Below are 24,635 nucleotides of genomic sequence, written 5' to 3' on the forward strand. Positions count from 1 at the left end.
TCAGGATTTCTTTTACTTGCGGATAACCCATCTTCACTAATTACCATTTGTGATCTACACACACGTGAATATCCAAATGTGATTACTTCTGATAACTGAAAATCCGACCCTTTACTACGATCAGCCATCGCTAAACAATAATCACTTATTTTACTACATTGTAGAGCCACACCCTCCTACAAACAAAATCACGTGGGTCTACAAGATTTCCTAATTTCCTCCTTCTACGTGTACAATTACTACAATGATTAAAGCAACACATCACAACAACAAGTATCTCAAAATGATTACACAAACAAATAATATTACAACAACAAACAATGACATGAATAATAATGATATTATGGGAATTAATGTGATAATTTTTCTTTGAAAAAAATCATTTCTTGCGTTCCTTCTTCCACTTGTAAAATGTTGGCTGATCATCTCCAGCTTTACACTTCATACATTTTCCTTTACCCTGTAGTAATAGAAAACATGTGTGGTACAAATATAGGGATGGTGGGCAGGTAGCTTATATGTAGGACTACACACAAATATCACTACTGGATCTTGTAATATCCACCATACTGACATGTACATAATATTACACATCATGATGTCACTAATTTACCTGACTAACTATTTCATACACACAGGTGTACACATACCATTCACATACGTGCATATGCACACATAAAGTGCTAAGCAAAAGAAACCCTTCAGCTCAGCTAAAAGTACTTTCAATGGTCACGCCTACATAATGAACCACCACAGGGATATACCTGTAGGCAAATCCTCCAGTTAACCTGCAGGAGGCTGTGTGGTGAAGGTAAGGGAAAACTCTGAATTTTCACCAATTATATGATACATGGACAGTTGGCATTTGCTGCATAGACTGGAACATGAGTAAAGTTTCATCCTTAGGAAACGACAAGCATGCATGTACAAAACACGTACACAACACACACACACACACACACACATAAAAACTCACACACACAAAAACTCACACACACTCACACACACACACACACACACACACACACACACACACACACACACACACACACACACACACACATGTGTTGTTCTAGTTGTACGGCACTAGAACTAAAAGTAATTTTAGTACAGCAATGTACATAAATTGTAGGCAATATTAACTAATACCACTTTTAGTATTAAAACCAAACCAAATGATTTACACGCACACGCACACGAACACACACACGAAGCCCAGGTCTATGATCACTATAATACAATATCTTGGTTAGACCAATATAGGGTGTTCGATGGGTGTAACATTTAGTGATTAAGTGATGTTGACATTCTGCCAGACAATTGTCACTATGAAAACCTAGTTCACATTTATTCAATGGATTCACAATACAAAATTAATTGTACTATAAAAAAATAAATTGGGGGAACTATGCAAGTGTTCTATCTTTAGTGAATATCCCACCAGTACACATTAATAAAATGACATTGACACAGATTAAACACTGCTAACCATCAGTTGCTTTTGTATCTGCATTTTACCAGTAACTCTCTGAAGTTCTTTTACCCTCCATCTTCTCTGTTCCAACTCCTTACAATTACTTTCTACATCCTGTGACACAAGAGGACACTATTAAACTGTCAATTCTTTACAACATGTAGTACCTGCTCAGTGACCAGCTGGTGTTGTGATGGTTGAGTTGTTTCATTTGATGTTTCTTCTTCATCACTACTACTAACAAATATCAGACGAGTGTTTTGATGTTCCTTTGTCAAGTGGAGCTGTTCACTCTCTAGTCTCTCCACTTTCTACACTGATAAAAAAACACAATTAACAATATACAATAGAAGCAAGTATGAACTTGTAGCAAGAAATACACTACTGCTCAATCCATCACTTGTGGTACTTATAGTATTGTGTGTTCTATTAGAGTGTTTTAAGGTCAACAGGTTAATATGGTTCCTGACCGTATTTCATGGAACAAACAATCATTGTTAATAGTGTAGTTGGTAAACACTCTTATAGCAAATGACAAGGTTCATATGGTCACACCCACATTGAAACCAACATACAGTATTTTATCAAGACACACGGTAGTGTGTTGTGCGGCCCAAGAAGCCGGCGCACAACACCCGTGAGTATATTGACAGGAAGAACGAAAACGCAATTTTTGCACCTCCATAGCTCTGTACTTCCTTGATGAAACAAGACGATTTTTGCTGTGGACACTCCCTCCAACTTCAGCACTCCACATTCCAAATTTGAGCGTAATCGCTTCAAGCGTTCCCAAGATATGCGACTTCAAAAATTAGCTTAGTTTCTTCTTTTTTTCTTATTTTTCTTCCTCTTTTCGCACACTTACAAAAACTGCTATAAAACGCGAACGCCATATCCGATTGCCTTGAAATTTGGCACACAGAAGGGGGGTACAAAGGCACATCTCAGTACCAACTTTGGCTGGAATACGATAAACAGGCAGAGAGTTATGAGCGATTATTCACGAAAAACAACACCAATATGTTGTCACGCCTACAGGGTAAACCGCGTATGGGAAGAAGCTGAAAATCGGTGGGTGAATAGGTTAACTATTGAACCTCAAACCTTTTGTGGTTTGAAAGAAATCGAGTTAAAAACCAGGAAGATACAACGAAAAAACCAACAGTGTGTAACAATTATGCAATCGAGATTAGCTAATAAAAAACGACTGCTTGCCACGCCTACCAGATAAACCGCTTGGGTTATGCTTTGAAAATCGCTGTATAGATGGAGTAATCATCTTAGAAAGGCTCTTCAATAGTGTAGAAGAATCAGACATAAAGCCACGGAGTTATAACACGAAATCCAACTTGGTGTAGCAAGTGCGAGATCGAGATACTCTAATAGAGCAGTCATCCTAATAGAGCAGTCACCCTGAAGAGAATTCAAGAGATCAGCTAGAAACAAATAACCTGTATAGAGATCAGCTACAAACAAGTCACCCTGTAGAGAGATCAGCTAGAAGAAGTTACCTTGTAGGGAGTTCATGCAACTATGGAAAGAGATAGTTCATCTAGAAGAAATCACCTTGTAGAGTTCAGCTACAAAGAAACCACCATGTAGAGAGTTCAGCTACAAACAAATCGCCCTGTAGAGAGATCAGCTAGAAGAAGTTCCTTGCAGAAAGTTCAGCTACAAACAAATCACCCCGTAGAAAGATCAGCTAGAAGAAGTTACCTTGTAGAGAGTTCAGTTACAAAGAAACCACCATGTAGAGAGTTCAGCTGCAAAGAAATCACCCTGTAGAAAATTCAGCCACAAACAAATTGCCCTGTAGAAAGATCAGTTAGAAGAAGTTACCTTGTAGAGAGTTCAGCTACAAAGAAACCATTCTGTAAAGAGCTCAGCTGCAAACAAATCACCTGTACAGAATTCAGCTACAAACAAATCACCCTGTAGAGAGATCAGCTAGAAGAAGTTACCTTGTAGACCGTTCAGCTACAAACAATTCACTCTGTAGAGAGAGCAGCTAGAAGAAGTCACCTTGTAGAGTGTTCAGTTACAAAGAAACCACCAAGGAGAGTTCTGTAATAAATATATGTACTATATATATAATTTGTACATTTACTGATAAAATCAGAAATATTTAAAGTACATCTGCTTCATCTTTTCTTCTTCCTGTGGTAAAGAAAAAGATAGGTTAAAAAGGTCCCAAAGGCGGCCATAGGCCAGCTTTGGGGTATACAAATACAAAAAGAAGTGAAATCTAATCCAAAACAGCCAAGCTGTAAAAAAGAGTGCGGCCCTCAAAAAGGCTATGATGAAAAAAGATGTGAAATCCAAGGTGGCAGCCAAGAAATGGTTGTGATGGTAGGTTAATGGTAAAAATTTTAATAACGACAATTCAGGTGAATTTTGTGCCAAGACCAAGCGGCACCTGAATTGTCGTTATTAAAATTTTACCATTAACCTACCATCACAGCCATTTCTTGGCCGCCACCTTGGATTTCACATCTTTTTTCACCATAGCCTTTTTGAGGGCCACACTCTTTTTTACAGCTTGGCTGTTTTGGATTAGATATAACTTTTAGCTCTGCCACACTGGCTGTTTCACACTATTACTAGCAGTACAGTTGGTAAACATGTACTCTTACAGCAAATGAGAAGGTACATAAACATTGTAGGTAGGAGGAAAAGCACAAAACTAACTCTACTAGAGCAATCAATTGACTGTACACAGATAAACATCCATACAATCACTATGGGGAATACAGAGGGACCTCAACTATTATGGACACTATGGGACCATCCTGGAGTGTCCTATTAGTAAGGTGTAGGTGACCTCATTATAGGAATATAAACTAATACAAAAAGGACCACAAACAGGTTCAGTTGACCTTCCGTTCAATGTTCAGTTTCATTTGAACATAGTTGATATCCTGCGTCATCATTAACTTGTGATCAACAGTTTTTGTCAGCTTCTTGGATGTTCTTTGTATGTGACGACCACTCTAATGTGTGTATATGGGACCAGTTGTTATGACAATACAGTACAGTCTACCTCCATTGAGGAATTGATCATTTTGTGGTAGAATTCATCTGGGTTTCTATTTCTTGCCTGCCATGAGAAATGAAAAGAACATTATTTTCAATCAAAATACATTTTCTCACTTTTTCTTGTAGTATTTTAATTTGTTCTTGTTTCTTGTGATAATCCCTGTGAGGTAACAGTACATAGTACTAGTGTCCTACTACAAGCTAACCTCATCACAGTCTATCAGTACAGTACAGCATTATACTGTGCTAGAAAAGGGTCAGAAACAGGATACACGGATCTTTTTATTTATTAAGACTTTACAGCACAAGTTCTGAAGGTCTGTAGGATACCTGGTCCAGCAGCCTGTTTACAGTTGTTGTATTAAAGTATGTTTGTAAAGGTACAGAAAGGAGAAAAAATCCATGAGACTGGACCTGGGCAGCCTTGAACCTGCAGCCATCCGATTAATGCTCGGATTTCTCCTTGTCAATTTCATGCATACATATCTATAGAATTCTAGAGAGTGACATTATCTCAAAGTACCCCATGTGGAACCAAACAGACAGTAGTTTCTCCTGGCCGCTGGCACTGGATGCCAGTGGACCTTCAGCATACACTAGATTTTAAGGATTACTAATGTTTATACTGTACGTATCTTGTTGTATGTATGCTATAAAGCAAATAATAAAAATAAATAAAATCATGGAAGATAAAGACAACATTGTAACAAGCAAGGATGCATTCTTAAGCATGCTGTGTGTATACACACATACACACTCACCTAGCTCTTAACACATAATCCTTGTGCTTTTCTAACAAGCCCAGGTGTTTCCGATGTGCTGGCTGTGATAGGCAAAACATTAACGCATTTCACATATACAGCAATAACACACACTCTTTATCACAGTTATACATGTAGCTACCACAGGTACAGTACAACAAAGTCAATAACGTGTATAAATCAATGTGCATTAATCAAAACCCACAATGACATAAAATTACAAACACGTGGGGCAGAATAATAAGAACTAAGAACGTTGGTTTTCCGCAAGAATAAGCGAGCTCTAAAACTTACTTGTGCACGCTCTTTATACGTTCTCCTTTGAGACTTGTTAGCATTTCTAAATGACGACATGATTACAACCTCGGTTACAACGTGCGCTTATAAATAGGTAAAAATATCTCGACGTGCTTAATTGGAGATGGCGCTATGCTGGTACTTCTCAAAAACAGACATACAAAGTTGTACCCCATCACGGAAGGATGGCATAGACATCACTACAGAAACAAGATACAGGAAGGAGGGAGTAAAGTTGATAGTGAACGCTAGCACTAACATGGGACTGTATCCTTACATTTTGGGTCATTTGTGTTATTTTAGGTGAAGAGTTTATGAATCCCTTGACAAGTGATACAGTCGTTATGACACTCAAGCTACAAGTGTAGTATATTTCCACAGGTTCTTCATGTTACAAAGTTTCAAACAATTCAACAGATGGGTAAGTGTGTATTTTGAGATGTGCGGTTTCACCTTTTTACGCGCTTAAACGGGTGGCAAAACCCCAATACCACAATACAAAATAGTTATGTTTTGTGCTCCTCTGCCACGACAGGATCACTGACAGCAACTTTACCACAGTAAAACAATCATTTGTCATTGGGCATTAACATACTAAAGGACGACAGCGTAGCTAGACTAGTTTTTGATATCTCCATAGAACGTCCCATTCAGTATGTGCGCAAATTTAGAAAATGCGTAGGCGAGTAGATGGAGCTTTGTATTGTGATATCAGAAAGTAGACAAGCTATGCTGCCATCCTTCTAGTATATTAATATCAACTGGTAAGTGATTACCTGACCGTAGTTGTTTGGCTGTCTGTTTCTACAGCAGCCGAATAATGAAATATGCACTCCACCTGTACAAATGCCACACCATTTTGCCACACGTTTCAGTTTAATGCCGCACCCTATGACGTCAATTGAAACCGCTCTATTTTGAGGATAAAGCACACTTGATGTAATCAAACAGTTTAAGTAGGGATCCGGGTGGATTTGGCGCGCGCCTCAAATTTCAATCCCTCAAAAATCATCCTAGAAATATCTCACGCAGCAAATAAACCTTTTACTAAAGAGTCTTCAAGTTTCTAACTTTATTTCTAGCGTTATGTATCAGGAAACGACTAGAAAAGTGCTGGAATTTTATTTCTAAAAAATTGCTAAAACAGACATTTTCGTCAGCCTGCCTGCCTGCCTGACCACATTCGCAAGGCTACAGGCCAAACGAAGCAGCGAAGGATCACCATTCTTTGCCACAATATTTAACTCGCTGCTGGGATGTGCCTTTTCGGGTTCCGACGAGTGTCTGCCTTCTACACTTTGCCTTTCCTTTTATCTTCAATTACGGATCGTCTTCTTCTTTTCCAGTCACGGAGGCGTTAATAATTCGTATCGACACTTTCCTTAGAGCAGCCGTATTCGGACGCCACAAAACTAATAACGGATTCCGTACTGTAAGGGCAAGTAGATGCCTGTATAGCAACACTTGCAAAGCGATCAAACAGCCTAGCGAAGTATGCGCAATAATAACACACTGCCATGCCCTTATCAATCAGAGCGGGCGCTCGTACTTAATGATCAGTGGACCACGCCCATTATTAATGGTCCAGCTGTAACTAATTGTAGAAAACAGGAGATAGAAACCCTGCATGCCTTCAATTTAGTAATTGAGCAGCTTGCATAAAGCAAGCAGCAATATCGAGATACTCTAATAGAGCAGTCAGTGCCAAAGATCAATAATAGCTATATACCTATACCAAAAAAGTTAACAAACTAGTGAATTTAAAAATTGTTAATTTAGAAATGGAAGTAGGGATCAAGCAATAAAAACTACTGAAACAAGTGATTTGAATGATGGCAACTATTACAACATAGCTTTGTGGGGAAATTCCTACTTTGGCATTGAACATATATGGTGAGGTGGTGAGATGCCAATGTAAGGATTTCCCCACAAAGCTATGTTGTAATAGTTGCCATCATTCAAATCACTTGTTTCAGTAGTTTTTATCGCTTGATCCCTACTTCCATTTCTAAATTAACAATTTTTAAATTCACTAGTACATAAAGTAATGTCCATTAGACAAGGCCAGTTTTAAGGTTAAGAAACAGCCAAGCAATGGAGAAATCTAGTACAACACATTCATACATACTCTCAATGATCAAGCCAAAAGTTACTAACACAAAAATAAATCCTGACTGCCCTTTACCATTAGTCTGGTGTAGCTAATGGTCTGGTGACAGCCGCTTTAACACTTGTGCAAATGAAATACAATTAATAATTTCCAGGTGCATTACAATGGTGACACTTAATTGACAGCAAACTCTTGCATTTACACTGTATGCTGATGTACAAGCTCACCAGGGAGGAGGATGTTGTGTAATGTTGCCTGTCAATATGTTGGTGTGTGTGAATCAATTTGAGGCATGCTATAGTGGAGTTACACATCATAGAATGCTGTTAATTAATAACTTGATGGGACACACCAGTTTTCTGTAGTACTGGCACAGGTACTTATGTAGTGTAGCTGTCACACCAGACCCTTGTGCTCCATGTGCTGGTCAGCTACACAAGATGACTTTAAATTTACAGTAGCCACTGTTTGTAATGTAGTGCATGGCTGTAGCTATTGGAGTGGCACTCCCTTGTCTTGAAACTTATACAATTGAGTCAATTTCCTACTGCTCCTTATAGTAGTCCAAACATGGCATGTAGATATGTAATAGTGTAATTCTTAATGGAAATGATATCCTTTGTTGTATCCACAGGTGGTTGCTATGAGTTGTTTATTGTTAGCTGGTAAAGTGGAAGAGACTCCCAAGAAGAGTAAAGATGTGTTAAAACAGGCAAAGTCTTTGTTATCAGATCATCAGTTTGCCAAGTTTGGGAGTGATCCTCGGGTAATGATGTTGTTTGTATGTCTCATTGTACCAGGAGTGTGTTATTACTTGTGTAGGAGGAGTTGTTCACACATGAAAGAATATTATTACAAACCATGAAGTTTGACCTTCAAGTGGAACACCCATATTCTTATATCCTCAAGTTTGGAAAACAGTTGAAAGGTAAATAGTTGTTTTGAAGTGTACACACATGATATGTACACATATCCTCACATACACACTTGTAAGCATATCGTACAGACACACCTGTGTTTATCCTCAGTGTTGGGGGTAATGCATTACGTAATGATTATTACTTTTGGGGTAACAAAGTAATGTAACAAAATATGCTGTAAAAACAGGTAATATAACTCAAGTTACTTTACTTGCAAATGTAATACGTTAATAAGTAATGAAGTTACTGTAACGAGTCTAATTTACATAATATTATTACTTTAAGTAACGAAGTTACTAATGTCTAATCCACTGAGTAACGGCCTAGCCACAACAAAGTAATGAAGCCTATTGAATGTAGCTTATACACCAGCTTCTTACTTATAACCAAGATTTGCACATTGTCCAACAACACAATCATGTCACGTGATAAAGTGGTAGTTTCACCCATGACAGTATAAGGCTGTGGACACAAAGTAATATAATATGTAATATGGATGGGCGGTATTGACATTTCTGCCATACGATTATTGTCATGAACCATTATCACGATTATCACAATTATTGTCCACTAGGGCTGGGAGATTATATCGATTATGGGATTAATCATGATTGTGTCTGAACATCGTGATGTTGATATGTACTGTATGAACATCGTGATGTTGTGGCATCACATGTAAATAAATTCAAAATGGTGATATATACTATTGTGGAAGCGCTTGATCTGGAAAACAAGCCTACACTGAGACTGTTCATTGTGTGAATAAATCATACTACTGAAAAGCTTACCTGTTACAAACTGTTGAATTTTAAGGACACTATTATTCAGTATACTGTTTGTATTGAACTATAACTGGTCTGGTCAGTTGTACACAATTTCACCTTGTTTTGTAATTTATACGAAGTTGTGCATATACGATCGTTTGATGCATGTAAAGATATAACATCGTGATTGTTATCATAATCGTGATATGTTGTATTCTACAATCGTGAAGGTAGCAAAATTTCACAATCGCTCAGCCCTATTGTCCACTCAACCACTGTAACAGGAATCACTAAAATATTCAAACTAACTGACATAATATTCAAGGTGAATGATTATAACTTTTAAAAATTCCTCGATTATCACGATTATTACACGATAATTGCCAATTTCGATTATCATCAAGTTACAAAAATGAGATGATGTCGATTATTGCCAACAAAATAATCACGATAACCAAATAATTGCCCATCCCTAATATGTAATATTATTATATAGTTATGGGTAATATGTAACTGTAACTAAATAGTTCAGTTACAAGTAATATGTAACTAGTTACTTTTTAAAAGTAATTGTCCCAACACTGTTTATTTATCCTAAGACATTATGACGAGGTCCTGAATCTGATGTTACCAGATTAGGTCATTTTTGCAATGGAAATTTTTTCTGCACTTCTGTACAATAGAGCTCAGTATTTTGGCACAACAAATTGACAAACCATCGTGGTGTATACAGTCATACTATGCATAGGGGCACACACACATGCATGGACACACTAACCACACACACACACTCGTGCACTAACTACACTCACACACACACATGATGTGTACCTGAAAATCTAATTGTAATATTTTATACGTGTAGGTGACAAGATGAAGCTTCAAAAGATTGTTCAGATGGCATGGACATTTGTTAATGACAGGTATGTTAATGTTCTGTTGATTTTCTGAACTGCACACATATTCTCACATGTGTTTATTGTGTTGTGATTTATTGTAGTCTGGGTACTACACTGTGTCTACAGTGGGAGTCACCAGCTATTGCTATCGCTTTTCTCTTCCTTGCTGCTCGACTATCCAAATATGACCTACAAGCTCAGGCAGTGTGTAAGACAAAGAGTTGGTGGAGACAATTCATTGATACCATTGATGTGCATGATTTAGAAGGTACAGTGTATACCCTTGTATATAGCTAAATGACTCCTGTTTGATTAAGGTGTCATTACCTGTTTATTTTGTGGGATAAATAGCTGTACTTTAACTTATCTCAAGTAGCAAATCAGTCGTTACGGAATGATACACCACAACACAACAGTGTAATCATGTGCTTTTTATTGTTTTCCAGATATTTGTAGTCATGTTTTGGATTTGTATGGAGAAAAAGATACAGTACAGGTGAGAAGACTGCTACTATGTTACTGGTGTGCCTACAGTACGTTTTCACATATGAGGATCATGTACTAGGGTGGCCAAAGGCTTTGCTGTGTTTCACGCAGCAGGTGGTGGTACCTACACCTTCACGATACTGCCTCCTGTGGGTTACTAGTCCTGCCCCCTAGGAGGATTGTCTGTGATGACTTGTATAGTGTAGCACCTGAGTAGCACATAGATGTCCTAGTGCTGGTTCACTGGGCACATGTAATCATGCTAGTACAGTAACCGAAGGCTTTGTTTTGTGTGTGCATGCTTGCGTAATTTTGTGCGTATGAGTATGTGTGTGGTTTGCTTTGATCTCACACTTGTATTATAAATGGCAAGTACTAACGTTTGCTAAATGTTTACAGGGTCAACAGTCAAGCAATGCTGCTAGAGGTAAGCTAGTTAGTCTCACTTGTCCATTACTGATGTTTGTATGTTATAGGATCAGACACACCAGGAGGTATCAGTCAACATTCAGACAACAGTCAATATCCTAATACCAGTTATTCATCTCACCAACCTATCACACAACCTACTATTTTGCAGTCTATTATGCAAGCACAACAAAGTGCATCACATGTTCAAAAACCTTTTATGCCAGGACAACAACCTGTGATGCATGTACAGCAACCTGGAATACGGATGCACCAACCCATCATGCAAGCTCAACAGGCTACAATACCCATGCAACAACCTGGTATACCAGTCCATCAGTCAATACAATCCCAACAACCACCTGTAATACATGGACACCAGTCAAATCTACAACTCCAACAACAAACACAACAACAATTGTCAAACATTCCTTTAAGCCAGAGGATCACACTACTACCAACACCAATGGTAGGGTCACCATCAAGTAACCCTGTACAACAACAACAACAACAACAGATGATACCAGTGCCATCTTTACCAGGGAACAATATAGCACTATCTAACCAACTACCTTCCCAATATGTTACACACAACCACCAGTAATTGTAGTTCTTTTTATTGTGTGTATTGTGATATGAGGTGTAGACTAATTATGTGTCAATGGAAATTCCGCGGTACTTTTCGTTACGAACTATTAGCTCATGTATGACGTAATGGAATGTTCGCGATAATTCTAGTCAATTCTGATAAGTTATTTACGGTGTGCTAGGTAGTAGGAATTAGTAGTGAGTTTATCATATTTATTACAACACTGGTTGACTTAGGAGATAATTTGCCTGTTACAAGGTAAGTGCGGATCTCGAAGGTGACTTGCGCTTTAAATAGAACTATTCTAGAGAATAGCACGTGTCTGTATACCCAAGAAGAATGGTGAAAGAGACGAAGTATTATGGTGAGTAGGGTTTGCTTCGGGGAATGATGTGATTTACGGGTCCGTCCGTTAAAACAGACATTTTGGGTGTCTCGCCAACCGCCACCCCCGCGGAATTGAAGAAGGCGTATCGTAAACTAGCCTTGAAGTATCACCCCGACAAGAATCCTGATGCTGGAGACAAGGTACGTTAAACCTATACATTTACATGGCTAAGAATGGGTTCTACTTCGTAAAAATAGTTTAAACAAATTTCACAAGCCTATGAGGTGCTAGCTGATGAAAAGAAACGCGAGCTGTATGATAAAGGAGGTGAAGATGCACTGAAGGAAGGTGGAATGGGTGGCAAGTTCTCATCTCCAATGGATTTGTTTGATATGTTCTTCTCTGGTGGATCAAGAGGTGGCAGAGATAAACGCGGAAAGAATTTGGTCCATCCATTACGAGTATGTTGAATAACCTCTCTGTGTGTGTGTCTGTGTCTGACCATGTGGCAGAGACCATGTAGAGTCTTGGGTAGGCCTTACAAACATACATCATATATACTAGCTTTTTGCTGTATAATATCCATGTCAGACCCTGGTTCACGTCTGCCTATTCTGGAGGTTGGGCTACTCACCAACCCTGGTCAGGAGCTTTCATTGGGGTGGGGGACTGTACAACTGTTACAGAAAGTGTGTGTTTGTGTATGTGTTTCTGTGCCAAGTTATAGTACTGTTAAAGACCAGCAATCAAATTTTTAAATTAGAGCACAGGACTAATGTTGTTGCGTTGTAATTGCTCTCACAATCCAAATCTGCACAAAGCTAATCATTTAGCTGTGTTTAATTTTGTGGAGATTTATGTTAATCCATTAACACTGAAGGTCTCATGCAGGATTTTTTGCTCTGTAATACACCGATTATTATGAAAGTTAAGGACAGAATTTCCTGTAGTTGGTGTTAAATCTATTGCAGAACACGTTTACCTACCCATAGTGACAAAAAGCTGTTGAATCTCAAAATCAATTTCATAGCATGAGGATGGGGATGAATATGACATGATACTAACTAGTTTGATGGCTCTTAATCTTCTAGTACAAAAATTACTTGGTCTTATCAAGTCTTGCGGCTATTGCAAGAGTGTGTGTTGTCATTTTCAATAGTTAAAGTGTGTATATTGTACATGTTTATGTGTGTTTGTAGTGTGCACGCATGCGTGCGTGTGTATGGCCCTGACAAAAATACGGACATATAAACCTATTTAATACCTTCCTACGAATTACTTTGTTAAGCAGTATGCCTGCCATATTCTCCACAGGTTACACTGGATGACATGTACAATGGGAAAACGGCTAAACTTGCACTGACCAAAAATGTGATTTGTTCTAGTTGTGACGGAGTGGGAGGGAAACCAGTAAGTTATCTTGACAATTAGTATATTTAATGTGATAGTAGTCGTGTATTATTTATAGTACATGCATGCATTGGTTAAGGGTTCACTAGAATAGATCCCCCCTAATCACTTAGGGGTAGAAAGGGCTAATCTATAAAACCCTTTGAAGTGTTTTGGATTGCTTGAAGGTCAAGTCTGCCTTGAATTGTGCACAAGTCATTGTACAGTATTATAGGGTTAATTGGGAAATATTGAATTTGTAACATGCGATTATTGCATGAGTCAATTTATGCGATTATTGCATGTGAAAATTGAAACACAACCACATAGTTTGAAAAGTTCAGATGACTGCTTGTTTTCACTGGAGAATTAAGTTTTACAAGCATAATTTCTTTGCTAACAAGTTAACCAATTGACATAGTTAGCAACAGTATGCATGAACTATATCAATTGTGAGGCCTAGAAGAGACACAAATTAGATGATGAATGTGATAATTATTGCAAAATGTAATAAATATTGCCTCTGAAATAATATTGCAAAGGTATAATGCATGCGATAATAGTATTGCGAGAACTAGCTTAGGAAATATTGCCCGACCCTATATAATAACAACATTATAGTCAACGTCAACACTGGTTGGAAATGATGTCACACATTCTATATCATTACAGGGTTCTGTTCAGAGATGTAACACCTGCAAAGGATCTGGAGTAGAGGTCTGTCTGGCCATGTTACTACTAGTATATTAATGTGGTGTATGACAGATTCATATTCAGCGACTTGGTCCAGGAATGGTGCAACAGTTTCAGTCTCGTTGTAGTGAATGTAATGGCCAGGGAGAAAAATTTAGAGGTGCGTGTGTGTGCGTGCATGTGATTGCCTGCCTCTCTGAATGCTGTATTATAAAGTAAAGTATCTTAGCAAGTGACTGCCATATTTCATTCAATAGTAGCTGCACTGCAATTGATTAGGGCTTAGACATCATTTTTGATCATGAGCATTGAGTGGTGGCTAATTTTGAAGTCGTTGCATCAATTTTTGGAACTAAGATAATAAACGCCATGGCATGTTAACAAAGTAAATACAGTATTCTTAGCTATGTGGAAAATTGTTTCAAATGACTCACCAGACATCAGTTGGTAATGTCTCATCAATAATGGGTCAGAATTTCTCCTAGGGGCCCATCCATCTATCACGATATCTGATACTGTAGACAACCTTCTAGAGGTCTTGTGTTGTTTACCTGTGTACATTTTGTGCATGTGGTTTGTGTGTATGAGTAATTACATCATGGGAACAATAGACAACATGTACACTCTAGTTCCTGCATGTATTTGTGGCTAATGACTCTGTAGTATTTGACTGTACTGAAGTTTCATGTGGACTATTGTATGATGTGTCTAGCAATGAGAAACTTGCACAGCTAATCCTCCAGATTCAAGCGTTGGGTCACTATACAATGATACTCTTTAACTCATGTAGCAAATTAGGCCAGAATAATTTCAGGATGAAAGCATGAAGTTTGAAATCCAAATTGGTATACTTTGACTATCCTTCAGTACACGTGCATGAGTTGTTGGTGAGATTAGTTAAACATGACCCCAACCTTCTGTTGTTTGTGTAGTAATATTGTTCACCAGGTAATGTATGTTTACACATTACTTCACCATATGTTGTAGAAAAAGATCGTTGTAAGTCATGCATGGGAAAGAAAGTTAGCAGAGAAAAGAAAGTTTTAGAGGTGAGTTAAACTGTGTAACTGAAATTTGTGTAGTGGATTTCAAATGATGGCATATTTTGCCGCCTGCATGTAATTTCTGTAAAGAAGTGTCCATTCAACTAATTGTCAGAATTCTTGCTTTATGCTCTGTTGTAGTGACTACCTAACTGGCAGGACCAAACAAGAGAGAGAAGTAATTAGAAGTTATGAATGTGTCAATTTACATCCCTTTGCACTGTCCTGGGTTACTTACAATGAAGCTGTTATTGTGCTACTGGGCCCAGCACAAACAAGATAGCTCACGCTAAATAGTTGACAATAACAAATAGCTCTTGATATATTAGTAGTTACCATTTGATTGTAGTGATGTGCGATAATAAGTTTGCAACTATATCGATTAATCACGATAATTGCATCACGATACGATAGTTATCACGATAGTAAATCCAAATGATAAGATGTACAATGTAGCACTAATTTTACCTATTTTCTATGAATACCAGTAAAGGCACATCCTGTGTACCCGAATGCATATATGTCCTGCCAAATACAGCAAAGTTCAATCTCAGAAAACAGTTAGAATACATAATTGAATAAACAAATGAATGTTTTAATTTTTCGAGTAATTCCGGCAAGGTAAGAATGTATAATATTGGTGCTCATGATAATCACAAGCTATTATCATATCACGATAATGAACCACTGCGATACAATTATCACACTATCGATATTATTGCACATCACCATTTGATTGTATGTGGCAACTACATGATGCTGATATTGTTCTATAGAAGTGAACTGACGAACTAGCTAAAGCTGTGCAGTATTGTAGCTCATTTGTTATGCACATGTCAAAGTAGCTAGAGTTTTGGAATACTCTCCACTATGTACCAGACATAGTGTTCAAGTGGGCTGGCTCAAATGACGTATAATTATACGTCATTTGAGCCAGCCCATCTGTTGCAATATGTCATGGCTTGTGTATTTTGAGCGTTTAAACTGGGTTTTTGTGTAAGAGACAAAGTACCTTTGCAAACCGTCATGCAGATGAGAATTTACTTGTTGTGTAATGAGATAAACAAGAACACTTAGTGGCAGTGTAATCCCGTAGTGTGTGGGTGTGGTGAAGTGGTGGGTTATAATGGCTCACTGTTTGTTCCAGGTCATCGTAGAAAAGGGGATGAAGGATGGTCAAAAAATAACCTTTTATGGAGAAGGGGATCAGGTATGTTGTGTATGTCTGTTTGAAATGGGGTAGTACAGTATTAGATACATTGCTCCCCACACAGGGATGTACACAGTAGTGTATATGTGTCAGACATTCTTGAAGGCTTACAGCTTTGTGGTAATAATTATTAATTACTCAATAATTTGGTTGCTTACTGGCTGTGGCCCTACATTACGATAAAGTCTAACACTTATATATGTATGCTAAATTGTGTTGATGCTGTCGATATTTAGTAGTACACGGTGTATTGTGACTGGAGTGATAATTGTATCACCATCTGGGAATATACAATACAATATTCTCCAATCTCTTGTCTTTTATAGTGTGCACATGATCAATGTTTGAATATGACTGTATATATTCCTTCAATTCATTGTGTAACATAGATGGTGGGTAATAATATATTATACTACAGGAACCTGGTATTGAACCAGGAGATGTGATATTTGTCCTTGAGGAACAAGAACACAGCAAGTATAAGAGAAAAGGCAGTGACTTACTGATGACAATGGTTGGTTAATGATGATGATGTTGTTACTGATGTTATTGTGGTTGTTCTATTAGGAGATAGACTTGGTGGAGTCATTGTGTGGGTTCAAGCGTACCATCACCACATTGGACAAGAGAACACTTCTAATAGTTTCACATCCTGGCGATGTGATTAAGCATGGTGTGTAATGTGTGTGTGTGTACATGTCACACTGTGTGTACATGTCATGCGCATGCATGTGTGTATCACAGCATCGGCTTTATGGTTCGATACTCACTGGTACCTTTTGTTAGTGTTAGTATATACTTTATATTCTCAGTTATTCACTCCTACAAGCAGAGCATATTAGAAAAAAATATGAATGATTTTGTTTATGGTGCTTGGAGGCAGTAAGGTTACTATCTATACTCAATTGTAGCAACCTGGCCCATTCTCTTGCCTTAATGTTAGAACAAGCCAAACAAGGTTTCTATGCAGCCTAGGTAGTTTGTGGGTATACCCTCTCTTATGTTGTCCTCGGGTGTCTAGAAACCTTTCTTAGCGTGCTCTAGAGTTGTGAGACTGGACAGAATATCAGCACCGGTTACTGAGGATATCACAATTGCCAATTATTCGGTTAACTAAATTGGTTGGTAATTTTCTAGCTTCGTGCACTTAACCCTTGAACACATGCATGATCCAGAAAACTGGATTTAAACTTATTAAATATGCATGCCTTGCACAAAATACTGTAACTTTCGAAGCGTCCATCCTATGGCTATGCAATTTACGTCATTCTACTTGTGATGTAACAAGGATGAAAATGATACTTAGGGTTTTACCCTAACACTAGATGGTGAGGCTAAAACTAGCCGTGAAAAAACTTTTCGGTAAGAAAACACGCAAACCCTTTACATACTGTACCTTTACAAAATGGTCAACAACTCGATGGTAGTTACTCCTACCACTTTACAACAATTTCCATCTGATTCCTTGTGAAATTTTCTATTAAGTTACCCCACCTAGTGTCACCATGCATGCCCATATTGTGTAAACACGCATTTCCTAAAAATTCTCTGGGGGTTTAAGGGTTAAAAACTTGTATGCGTAATATGGTTTGTCAGATTGTCTAAGGCAAAAGTAATAGGCACCAAGTGAGTACAACAGTACATATACCACTTTAGCGTGGACGTTCAAAGGCGCCGCTCGGTGTTTAACTCGCATATTGCCTGGGCAATATCATGGGAAAGCGGTTTGCCAATGACTTTGATACCCAGCCAGTTCAAAGAATCGATGCGTTTTGACTCGTTATATTGAGCGACATAGAGCTTTGTATTGTGGGACTCGGTTTTGTAGAGGTTGCTAAGCTTAGTACATAGGCTAAGATAGAGTAGTTGGTTGTTACTAAAGGATAATGAAGGCACAAAATAATTGTGTGGGAGATTGTGGATGCGTATTTCTACCCACCGCGTATCAACCTTTGAACAGACCATGGAACAGCAAAGCTACTACTGCTACGTTGAAATAGGTTAGTAACTTACAGTTCTAAGTACTTAACTTAATATAATAACTTACTTACTGTCCCAATAGCGAAGTTAGTTGGCTTAACTTAGTACAAAAATGATAACAATATAAACTCCATCCCACAATCGCAAGTTTTCTAACATTGCATGTTGAAACATAGTAACGTATTAATGACGTTTTAACGTATGGACAACGTTTTGATGGCTATTAGGCCACACAAAGTCAATTATATGTTTCTGGTCCCCGTGCGGGTCATTTTTAAACCAGTCGCGTGCCCAGCCGGCTGTGCGTGCACGCCTGTTTACTAAATTTGTTTTTTGTAAAAACGTGTGTCTGTACATAGGCGACTCTTCTTAAGTGGTTTTCCCTTTCTGTTTTTATAGATATTTACCACCTTTAAAAACAATGGTGAAGGCCTCATAAGCTTTCAGAGATAGCGTCTCCTTCGAGGAAAGAGGGGGGCGTTGCCCTCTCTCTTACGCGAACAAAAATGCAGGGCATCCTCGAGGCTTTCTCTAAGAAGTTTGTGTAAAATAATACGATAGAAAGGCTATAAAACAGTTAAGAAGATAGCTCTGTACGTTATTTGTGCGTTTTTTTTTTCTGGTTAGGCTTTCCAAGATGCTTCCTTAGCATGACACGATCGATCGATTGTAAATGGGCGTGTTTGCTGCTATATCCTCAGTTTATTTTTTCATAGAGTTTATCAGCTTGTACCTTCTTTTGTGATTCCTGAAATTTAAACTTTTTACATCATTAATAACTAAACATTACAGTGCAGTTTGTAGCTATGTATGCATTAATCATTAAATTTTGTAAAAAAAAAAAAAAAAAAAAAAAAGCCTGGTCACCTGGTCAATTTTTGCATCTGAGCTGGACCAGAAACATATAATTAACTTTGTGTGGCCTTAGCCCACGCTATTAAAACCACAATCGATCTTCAGATGCTACTGTATAAAACAAATGGGATGAGTTCTCGTTAGTTCTTTCACCTATTAGGTGAGTGCGCCCCAAGTGATATATATCACTTGTACCATGGCTGCTTGGAATTTTGCTGACATATACACCTGCAGCCCTCGGGCCTGTGGCCCTCGTGCTTTGGGTGTATATATCAGCAAAATCCCTCGCAGCCATGGTATAACTATTACATACAGTTATAGCTAGAAATTTTCTGCAACATGTACTTCCTTTGATGTCTGAGGTTACATAAAATTGTGGCGGCATTACTAAATAGTTAGTAACCTGTGATCAAGCCCATTGTAGTTTGCCATGTTTAAAATTGTTAAAGCCTAAACGAAATGCCCTTACTGACAGCTTACTTTCTAATCACAGTTCATCTAGCAGGGTCTTCCCTAAAGAGCAGTAGACCGCTCTACTTTGCTCAAAAACCTTTTGATGTGGAAAAACAATGTATTTAATTAACAGCTTTACTTTGATGTTGGTAACAAATTGACAGTTTCACTACCCCTACTTTATTTGCTGGGGAAAGTTCTGTCTGAGCATATATAGTAGCTACTAGTAGCTACTTACGTATCTCAATACTAACAGCCACAGTTTGCACTCATTCACTAGCTTTGCCTAGGGGAAATTTCTAAAGTACTTAAAACAAACCAACATTGGTTTAGATCCCCTCAGACGATATAGATTCAGCTACCCACAATTAATTACCTCAACCTGTGGCCTCAGTAATTTTGTAGGTAGCCTCCCCCACATTGTCCTCAGGTCTTTAAATAGCACAGAAACTTTGTTTACTAATGCTTAAGTATGCATGATGTCAATTGAGAAAAAATGTTCAGGATTGCGTACCCATAACACACATATTAATTAGTTGTACCCACTCATAATTGTTGATTGGTTTAGCCCAATAAAGTTTCACAGCTCTGCCTTTTATACTACTCACCCTAGTGCAGTAAAGGTAGTTTTCTACAAGAATCTACTCATTTGACTTTAGGTGTTCTGTTACTTTTGTAGATATTGTTACATTGTTAGTAGTTGTGTCTCACTTCTTGGTAAACTGTTATTATTATGTCGTCAGGGTCTGGGGTACCATGTGACGTATAGCATGACATGCATGTGTGTACCACATGAGGTTTGACTACCAAAGTCACTCTGCTCTAGAGGAGAGAAAACCACAATGTTGACACATTAAACATACACACATACACAAAATGTGTATACACAATTTAGTTGATAGATTTGTACATGCACAGTTTGGGCTATCTAATAACTAGAGCTGTGATACTTTATCGGTTAACCATAGATACTATACTAATAACATGGGATTGGAAGCTCCATTCGCGGACTCAATATAGCGTGTACATTCCAAATAAGCACTCCTCGTAGTTTCGCTGACTTGCCTTTCAGTTGGTGAAGGCTACAAAAGTCTAGTTATTTCGATACCAACTTAGCTAAGGGTAGTGAAGAACTGAGGTAAGTGTATAGGGTGATATATGAGCGAGCATTTCTGTGCAATTAAGCTCAAATTGTCTTGTAGCACAACGTAAATTGGGGAACACTACGAAATCGTATTTTGTACTCTGTGCCAAGCCTTTGAAGACATACAGTGAAAACTAATGCTATTGTATTAAAAGTACAGACAATTCCAAAGGGCTTGTGCCGCATGTTGGTACAGTTCAATGCTTTTTCCAGAAGATTTTTAGTGTTAACTAAATGACAAGTGACATTGTGTACCTGTTTCGGGTATTTCTAAGCGTCCTCCAGACAATTGCTGGAATTATGGCAAAGCTAAGTGATTCGAGTGTGGCTTAGTGTAACAATTACAGTTCTTTGTTTTGTACGGACCAACTTACAGCTCATGGAACAAGAGCCAAATCCCGTCCTGTGATAATAGAGCATAGCAACATAACTAATGACATGATGCAACTGTCAAATTAATTACTTCCGGTACAACGAGGAGTACCGGCGTGCGAAATGGAGCTTCCAATCCCGTGTTATTAGTATAGTATCTATGGGTTAACCGGTTAATTGACCGGTTATTTTTATAAATTCAGTTACCGGTTATTTTTTCTCATAACCAGATAACCAATCCCTAATATTTTCACTCAAAAATGTATGGTTTGGGTACTCTGTTCATTCTTCAACATTGATATCACACTTGTTGTAGGATTCATCTTTATGTATAATGACTTGTTGCCTATTACTTTGGCCACTAAAAGTACAATCAACTGTAAATTTTTAGGTGGACTTAGCTTAAAAACCAAGTCCAGGATAAAAATTAAAGAAAATTTGTTAAATTTTGTTAACGGATAACTGGCAGTTGTGATTTTCCCAGTAACCGGTTATGATATTCTGTCCAGTTTCACAGCTCTACTAATAACCAGTATTTATTATGTATACATGTTTGTTTGTTTGTTTGTTTACCACTAGGTGATGTTAAAGTGGTGTTAAATGAAGGAATGCCTCATTATAAAAACATTGATATCAATGGAAGATTAATCATCGAGTTTAAGGTACTATATGATGCAGTGGTCTGTTGAGAATTCTATAGACAAGGGAACAGGCTGTTGTGTATTACAGTGTAACCCTCTCACTGCCATATTTGTAGATCGAGGCACTGTTATAATATCAATCACTATCCTGTTGACAGTTAAAGCAATTTTCTCCAAGTCTAGTTTTCAGACAATTTAGCAAGTATTCATGTGCAAATGCACACGAGTCCACTGATTTGAAGCTACAAAGTAGCAACGTGCTATTCTAACCTAAACAATCTGTCTCCTTACTGTTTCTCTTCGTTAGTAGTGCCATTATCTCGGCGAAGAATCGTTACACTACTTTACTATTAACCATCAATAAGTATACAATCACCCGCAATAGTGTGTGAGGGACCTGTTCCCATTCACTTAATGGTGTGACTGTTACATGATAAGAATGTTTGACAGAAGTTACAGAGCGTTTAGAAAGTGATGTTATGGGTTTGAATTTTGCTGGTAGCAACAAAAGTGTACAGGGTTGCATGCTCCCTTGTCCACTGTACTTAATACACTCCTGTAGTAGGTGTATTATTAACGTGTAATATTGTACAGAGAGTGAATCTTGGTAAAAAAAATCTGCTGAAAATTGTTCTAATAATGAGCTCTGCATTAATTAGTGCACAAAAGTGGATTTATATAATTCAGGCAATGCTTAGTTCTGATGTATTGTTGTGTTTCCCATGAGAGATATTTAGATGGTAATAATGCACATTCTATCCTATTTATCTAGATCCAGTCATAATTTACATTTGGATTTCTTATAATTTCATGCATAAAATCAATTTTCTGCAGGTGAAGTTTCCAAAGAAAAACTTTATGACTCAGAAGTCTCAATTTGAGAAACTTGAGAAGTTGCTCCCACCTCGACCTACACGTGATGATAACATCACAGATGATGTAGACGAGGTGATTAACACATGTACGCACGCACATACACACAATCACATGTGTTATATTGTATTAGGTTGATCTGGAGAATATTAACCCTAAGGAAGAGAGAGCAAGAAATCGTTACATGGTATGTTGGTACTTTGCTTGCTTCTTTTGTCAATTGTGTTTGGTATGATTTGTAACAGGGAGCCCATAAATGCCACAATTTGAGCGCCTTGTAGTGCTAGTTATGGACTCCTACTCTTATTATTATTTTAGCAAACGGTGGAGTTTCCTGTTGGCTAATTCAATGTTTAGGAAGTAGTAAGTTTACCTACTGCCCATTTTTTGGCATAATCGAAAATCACTGCTCGTTTTACTTGGGGCCTATGTGAAATCTCCAATAGATGAAATCAGGCCACCATAAGGTCATCTTGATAATGAGAACACTTATCCGTGATCCTGTTTGTAGTAGTGTGTGCACCCTGCAGTCGGGTTCATCTACAGTGACTTCTCTAGGGCTCCACTTTAGAGGGGCACACCTGTGATTTGAACGTCCAGAGCGAAAGTCAATTTCTGAGGATGCAAATAGCTATTTTCCATTCTCTAGAAGAAGAAGAAAGTGATCTGTATAATAATCACTTCTTTATCACTAAATAGAAGGTTTCCAGTGTACAATGCTTCCTCATATATGAAAGCCTTGATGTGTGATAAATTCCTTTGATCTGGTTTCTTTCAGGTGTGGTCACATGAAACCTACATCAATCAGAGAATCACTGTTAGAAACTGCAAGTAAAACATTTTATTTAGCCAGGGTAGGATCGGTTTACATACATGTTCTCCTGAGGTTGGTATAAACAGTGGACCTGGATCTGCAGCGGCACTTTTCTTAGAATTTTGTACACTACATAATGTTGTTTATTCTACACTTGTATTAGATACCTTGTAAGTTACAGTGGCTAGTCCTCACACGTAGCCAGACCACTATTTCTCTGTCATGGTTTCTCACAGGATGGCTAACTTATTGTTCCACAAAGTTTTTATACTTTCGTAGCTAGGCAAATATGAGACTAATTGTGCAGCGTGAATAGCATAATGTAGTCCAGCCACGAAACCATTTTCAATGACACTACTTGATATAAAAATCGTGTGAGAAGTGGATTGGCCATGCAAGACTACACGTTATGTGTCTTGTACAAGTATAGAATTGTGAAGCAGAAAAATTGGGTAGCCAGGTCACAGGTCCTGGTCCCCAAGTACAACCTGCCCTGGGTGTATCACCATTTAGACCATTAAGTGATATAAAAGTTGATCACATGAACTATTTTATGAAATCAATTTTCCACCCACAATATATCCCAATAAGTCCCTACTCTATTAGTTTGTGTGCTTAAACCTTTTAATAACACATTTCCACAGCAATCATACGAAGATGATGATGAGATGGGCGGAGGACAAAGGACTGTCCAATGTCAAACACAATAGGAGTAGATCTCTGTTTGTGTCCTGTGTTTTTTTTTGTTAGATGTAATTTTTGCAATAATACCAGCAACAGTAGCAAACCATGGAACAGATGTGTATACACACACACATACACATTGTAACAGCTGATTTTTGTATTTGCTCATTATTATGGTATTTCATAATTTATTTATTAATAAAACTTTATGGTTAACTAATATAGGGTGTATGTCTATCTCTGTGGGATTTGATCAATAACATAAAGTATGCAGGTTTTCAGAAATATTCGACTATTTGCATTGCAAATGGTTTTTTTCACACGAAAAGGTTTTGTTGTGTGCCAATACACAACAGCAATTAGAGTACGTACATACAACATATGGACTGTGCTCCATAGCTACCTGTGTCAC

General features: G+C 37.9%; 3 protein-coding genes across 4 annotated transcripts; 2 read left to right on the top strand and 1 right to left on the bottom strand.

The window, feature by feature from the left end:
• Positions 1–231: 231 nt before the first annotated feature.
• LOC136267809 (probable U3 small nucleolar RNA-associated protein 11) lies at positions 232–5,683 on the bottom strand. Its single transcript, XM_066062988.1, has 8 exons — positions 5,566–5,683; positions 5,272–5,333; positions 4,625–4,670; positions 4,515–4,571; positions 4,351–4,464; positions 1,642–1,785; positions 1,490–1,588; positions 232–460 (listed from the first exon to the last, which is right to left on the bottom strand). Exons 1-8 carry the CDS (start codon positions 5,623–5,625, stop codon positions 380–382), a joined length of 663 nt encoding a protein of 220 aa, XP_065919060.1. The 5' UTR covers positions 5,626–5,683; the 3' UTR covers positions 232–379.
• On the top strand, positions 5,646–11,823 carry LOC136267806 (cyclin-K-like). Of its 2 annotated transcripts, none has more exons than XM_066062986.1 (9): positions 5,646–5,835; positions 5,908–5,989; positions 8,313–8,444; positions 8,501–8,606; positions 10,228–10,285; positions 10,363–10,529; positions 10,718–10,757; positions 11,147–11,174; positions 11,224–11,531. In XM_066062986.1, the coding sequence occupies exons 1-9, from the start codon at positions 5,693–5,695 to the stop codon at positions 11,395–11,397; spliced, it is 930 nt and encodes a 309-aa protein (XP_065919058.1). In that variant the 5' UTR covers positions 5,646–5,692; the 3' UTR covers positions 11,398–11,531. The 2 variants fall into 2 exon arrangements, with proteins under 2 accessions (XP_065919058.1, XP_065919057.1); XM_066062985.1 differs by having other exon boundaries at positions 5,649–5,835; positions 10,708–10,757; positions 11,224–11,823.
• Positions 11,824–11,856: 33 nt separating this feature from the next.
• On the top strand, positions 11,857–24,443 carry LOC136267808 (dnaJ homolog subfamily A member 1-like). The gene is made up of 15 exons (XM_066062987.1): positions 11,857–12,002; positions 12,053–12,108; positions 12,166–12,272; positions 12,330–12,533; positions 13,387–13,482; positions 14,134–14,178; positions 14,227–14,314; positions 15,142–15,203; positions 16,345–16,407; positions 16,826–16,921; positions 16,975–17,080; positions 21,791–21,873; positions 22,687–22,800; positions 22,859–22,912; positions 24,184–24,443. Exons 2-15 carry the CDS (start codon positions 12,084–12,086, stop codon positions 24,247–24,249), a joined length of 1,209 nt encoding a protein of 402 aa, XP_065919059.1. The 5' UTR covers positions 11,857–12,002; positions 12,053–12,083; the 3' UTR covers positions 24,250–24,443.
• The last annotated feature ends 192 nt before the right edge of the window (positions 24,444–24,635 follow it).

The sequence above is a fragment of the Dysidea avara genome, chromosome 9, assembly GCF_963678975.1.
Source record: "Dysidea avara chromosome 9, odDysAvar1.4, whole genome shotgun sequence".
Lineage (NCBI taxonomy): Eukaryota > Metazoa > Porifera > Demospongiae > Dictyoceratida > Dysideidae > Dysidea > Dysidea avara.

Bases quoted from the DNA above. Each gene is read 5' to 3' on its own strand.
- LOC136267809 (XM_066062988.1), bottom strand. From the start codon at position 5,625: ATGTCGTCATTTAGAAATGCTAACAAGTCTCAAAGGAGAACGTATAAA. The intron at 5,334-5,565 runs GTAAGTTTTAGA...TGCCTATCACAG, and splicing joins CGTATAAAGAGCGTGCACAA to CCAGCACATCGGAAACACCT. The intron at 461-1,489 runs GTTAGCAGTGTT...CTATTACTACAG, and splicing joins AGATACAAAAGCAACTGATG to GGTAAAGGAAAATGTATGAA.
- LOC136267806 (XM_066062985.1), top strand. From the start codon at position 5,693: ATGGCGCTATGCTGGTACTTCTCAAAAACAGACATACAAAGTTGTACC. The intron at 5,836-5,907 runs GTATCCTTACAT...CAAGTGATACAG, and splicing joins GCTAGCACTAACATGGGACT to TCGTTATGACACTCAAGCTA. The intron at 10,286-10,362 runs GTATGTTAATGT...GATTTATTGTAG, and splicing joins TGGACATTTGTTAATGACAG to TCTGGGTACTACACTGTGTC.
- LOC136267808 (XM_066062987.1), top strand. From the start codon at position 12,084: ATGGTGAAAGAGACGAAGTATTATG. The intron at 12,109-12,165 runs GTGAGTAGGGTT...CCGTTAAAACAG, and splicing joins GAAAGAGACGAAGTATTATG to ACATTTTGGGTGTCTCGCCA. The intron at 22,801-22,858 runs GTGATTAACACA...ATATTGTATTAG, and splicing joins TCACAGATGATGTAGACGAG to GTTGATCTGGAGAATATTAA.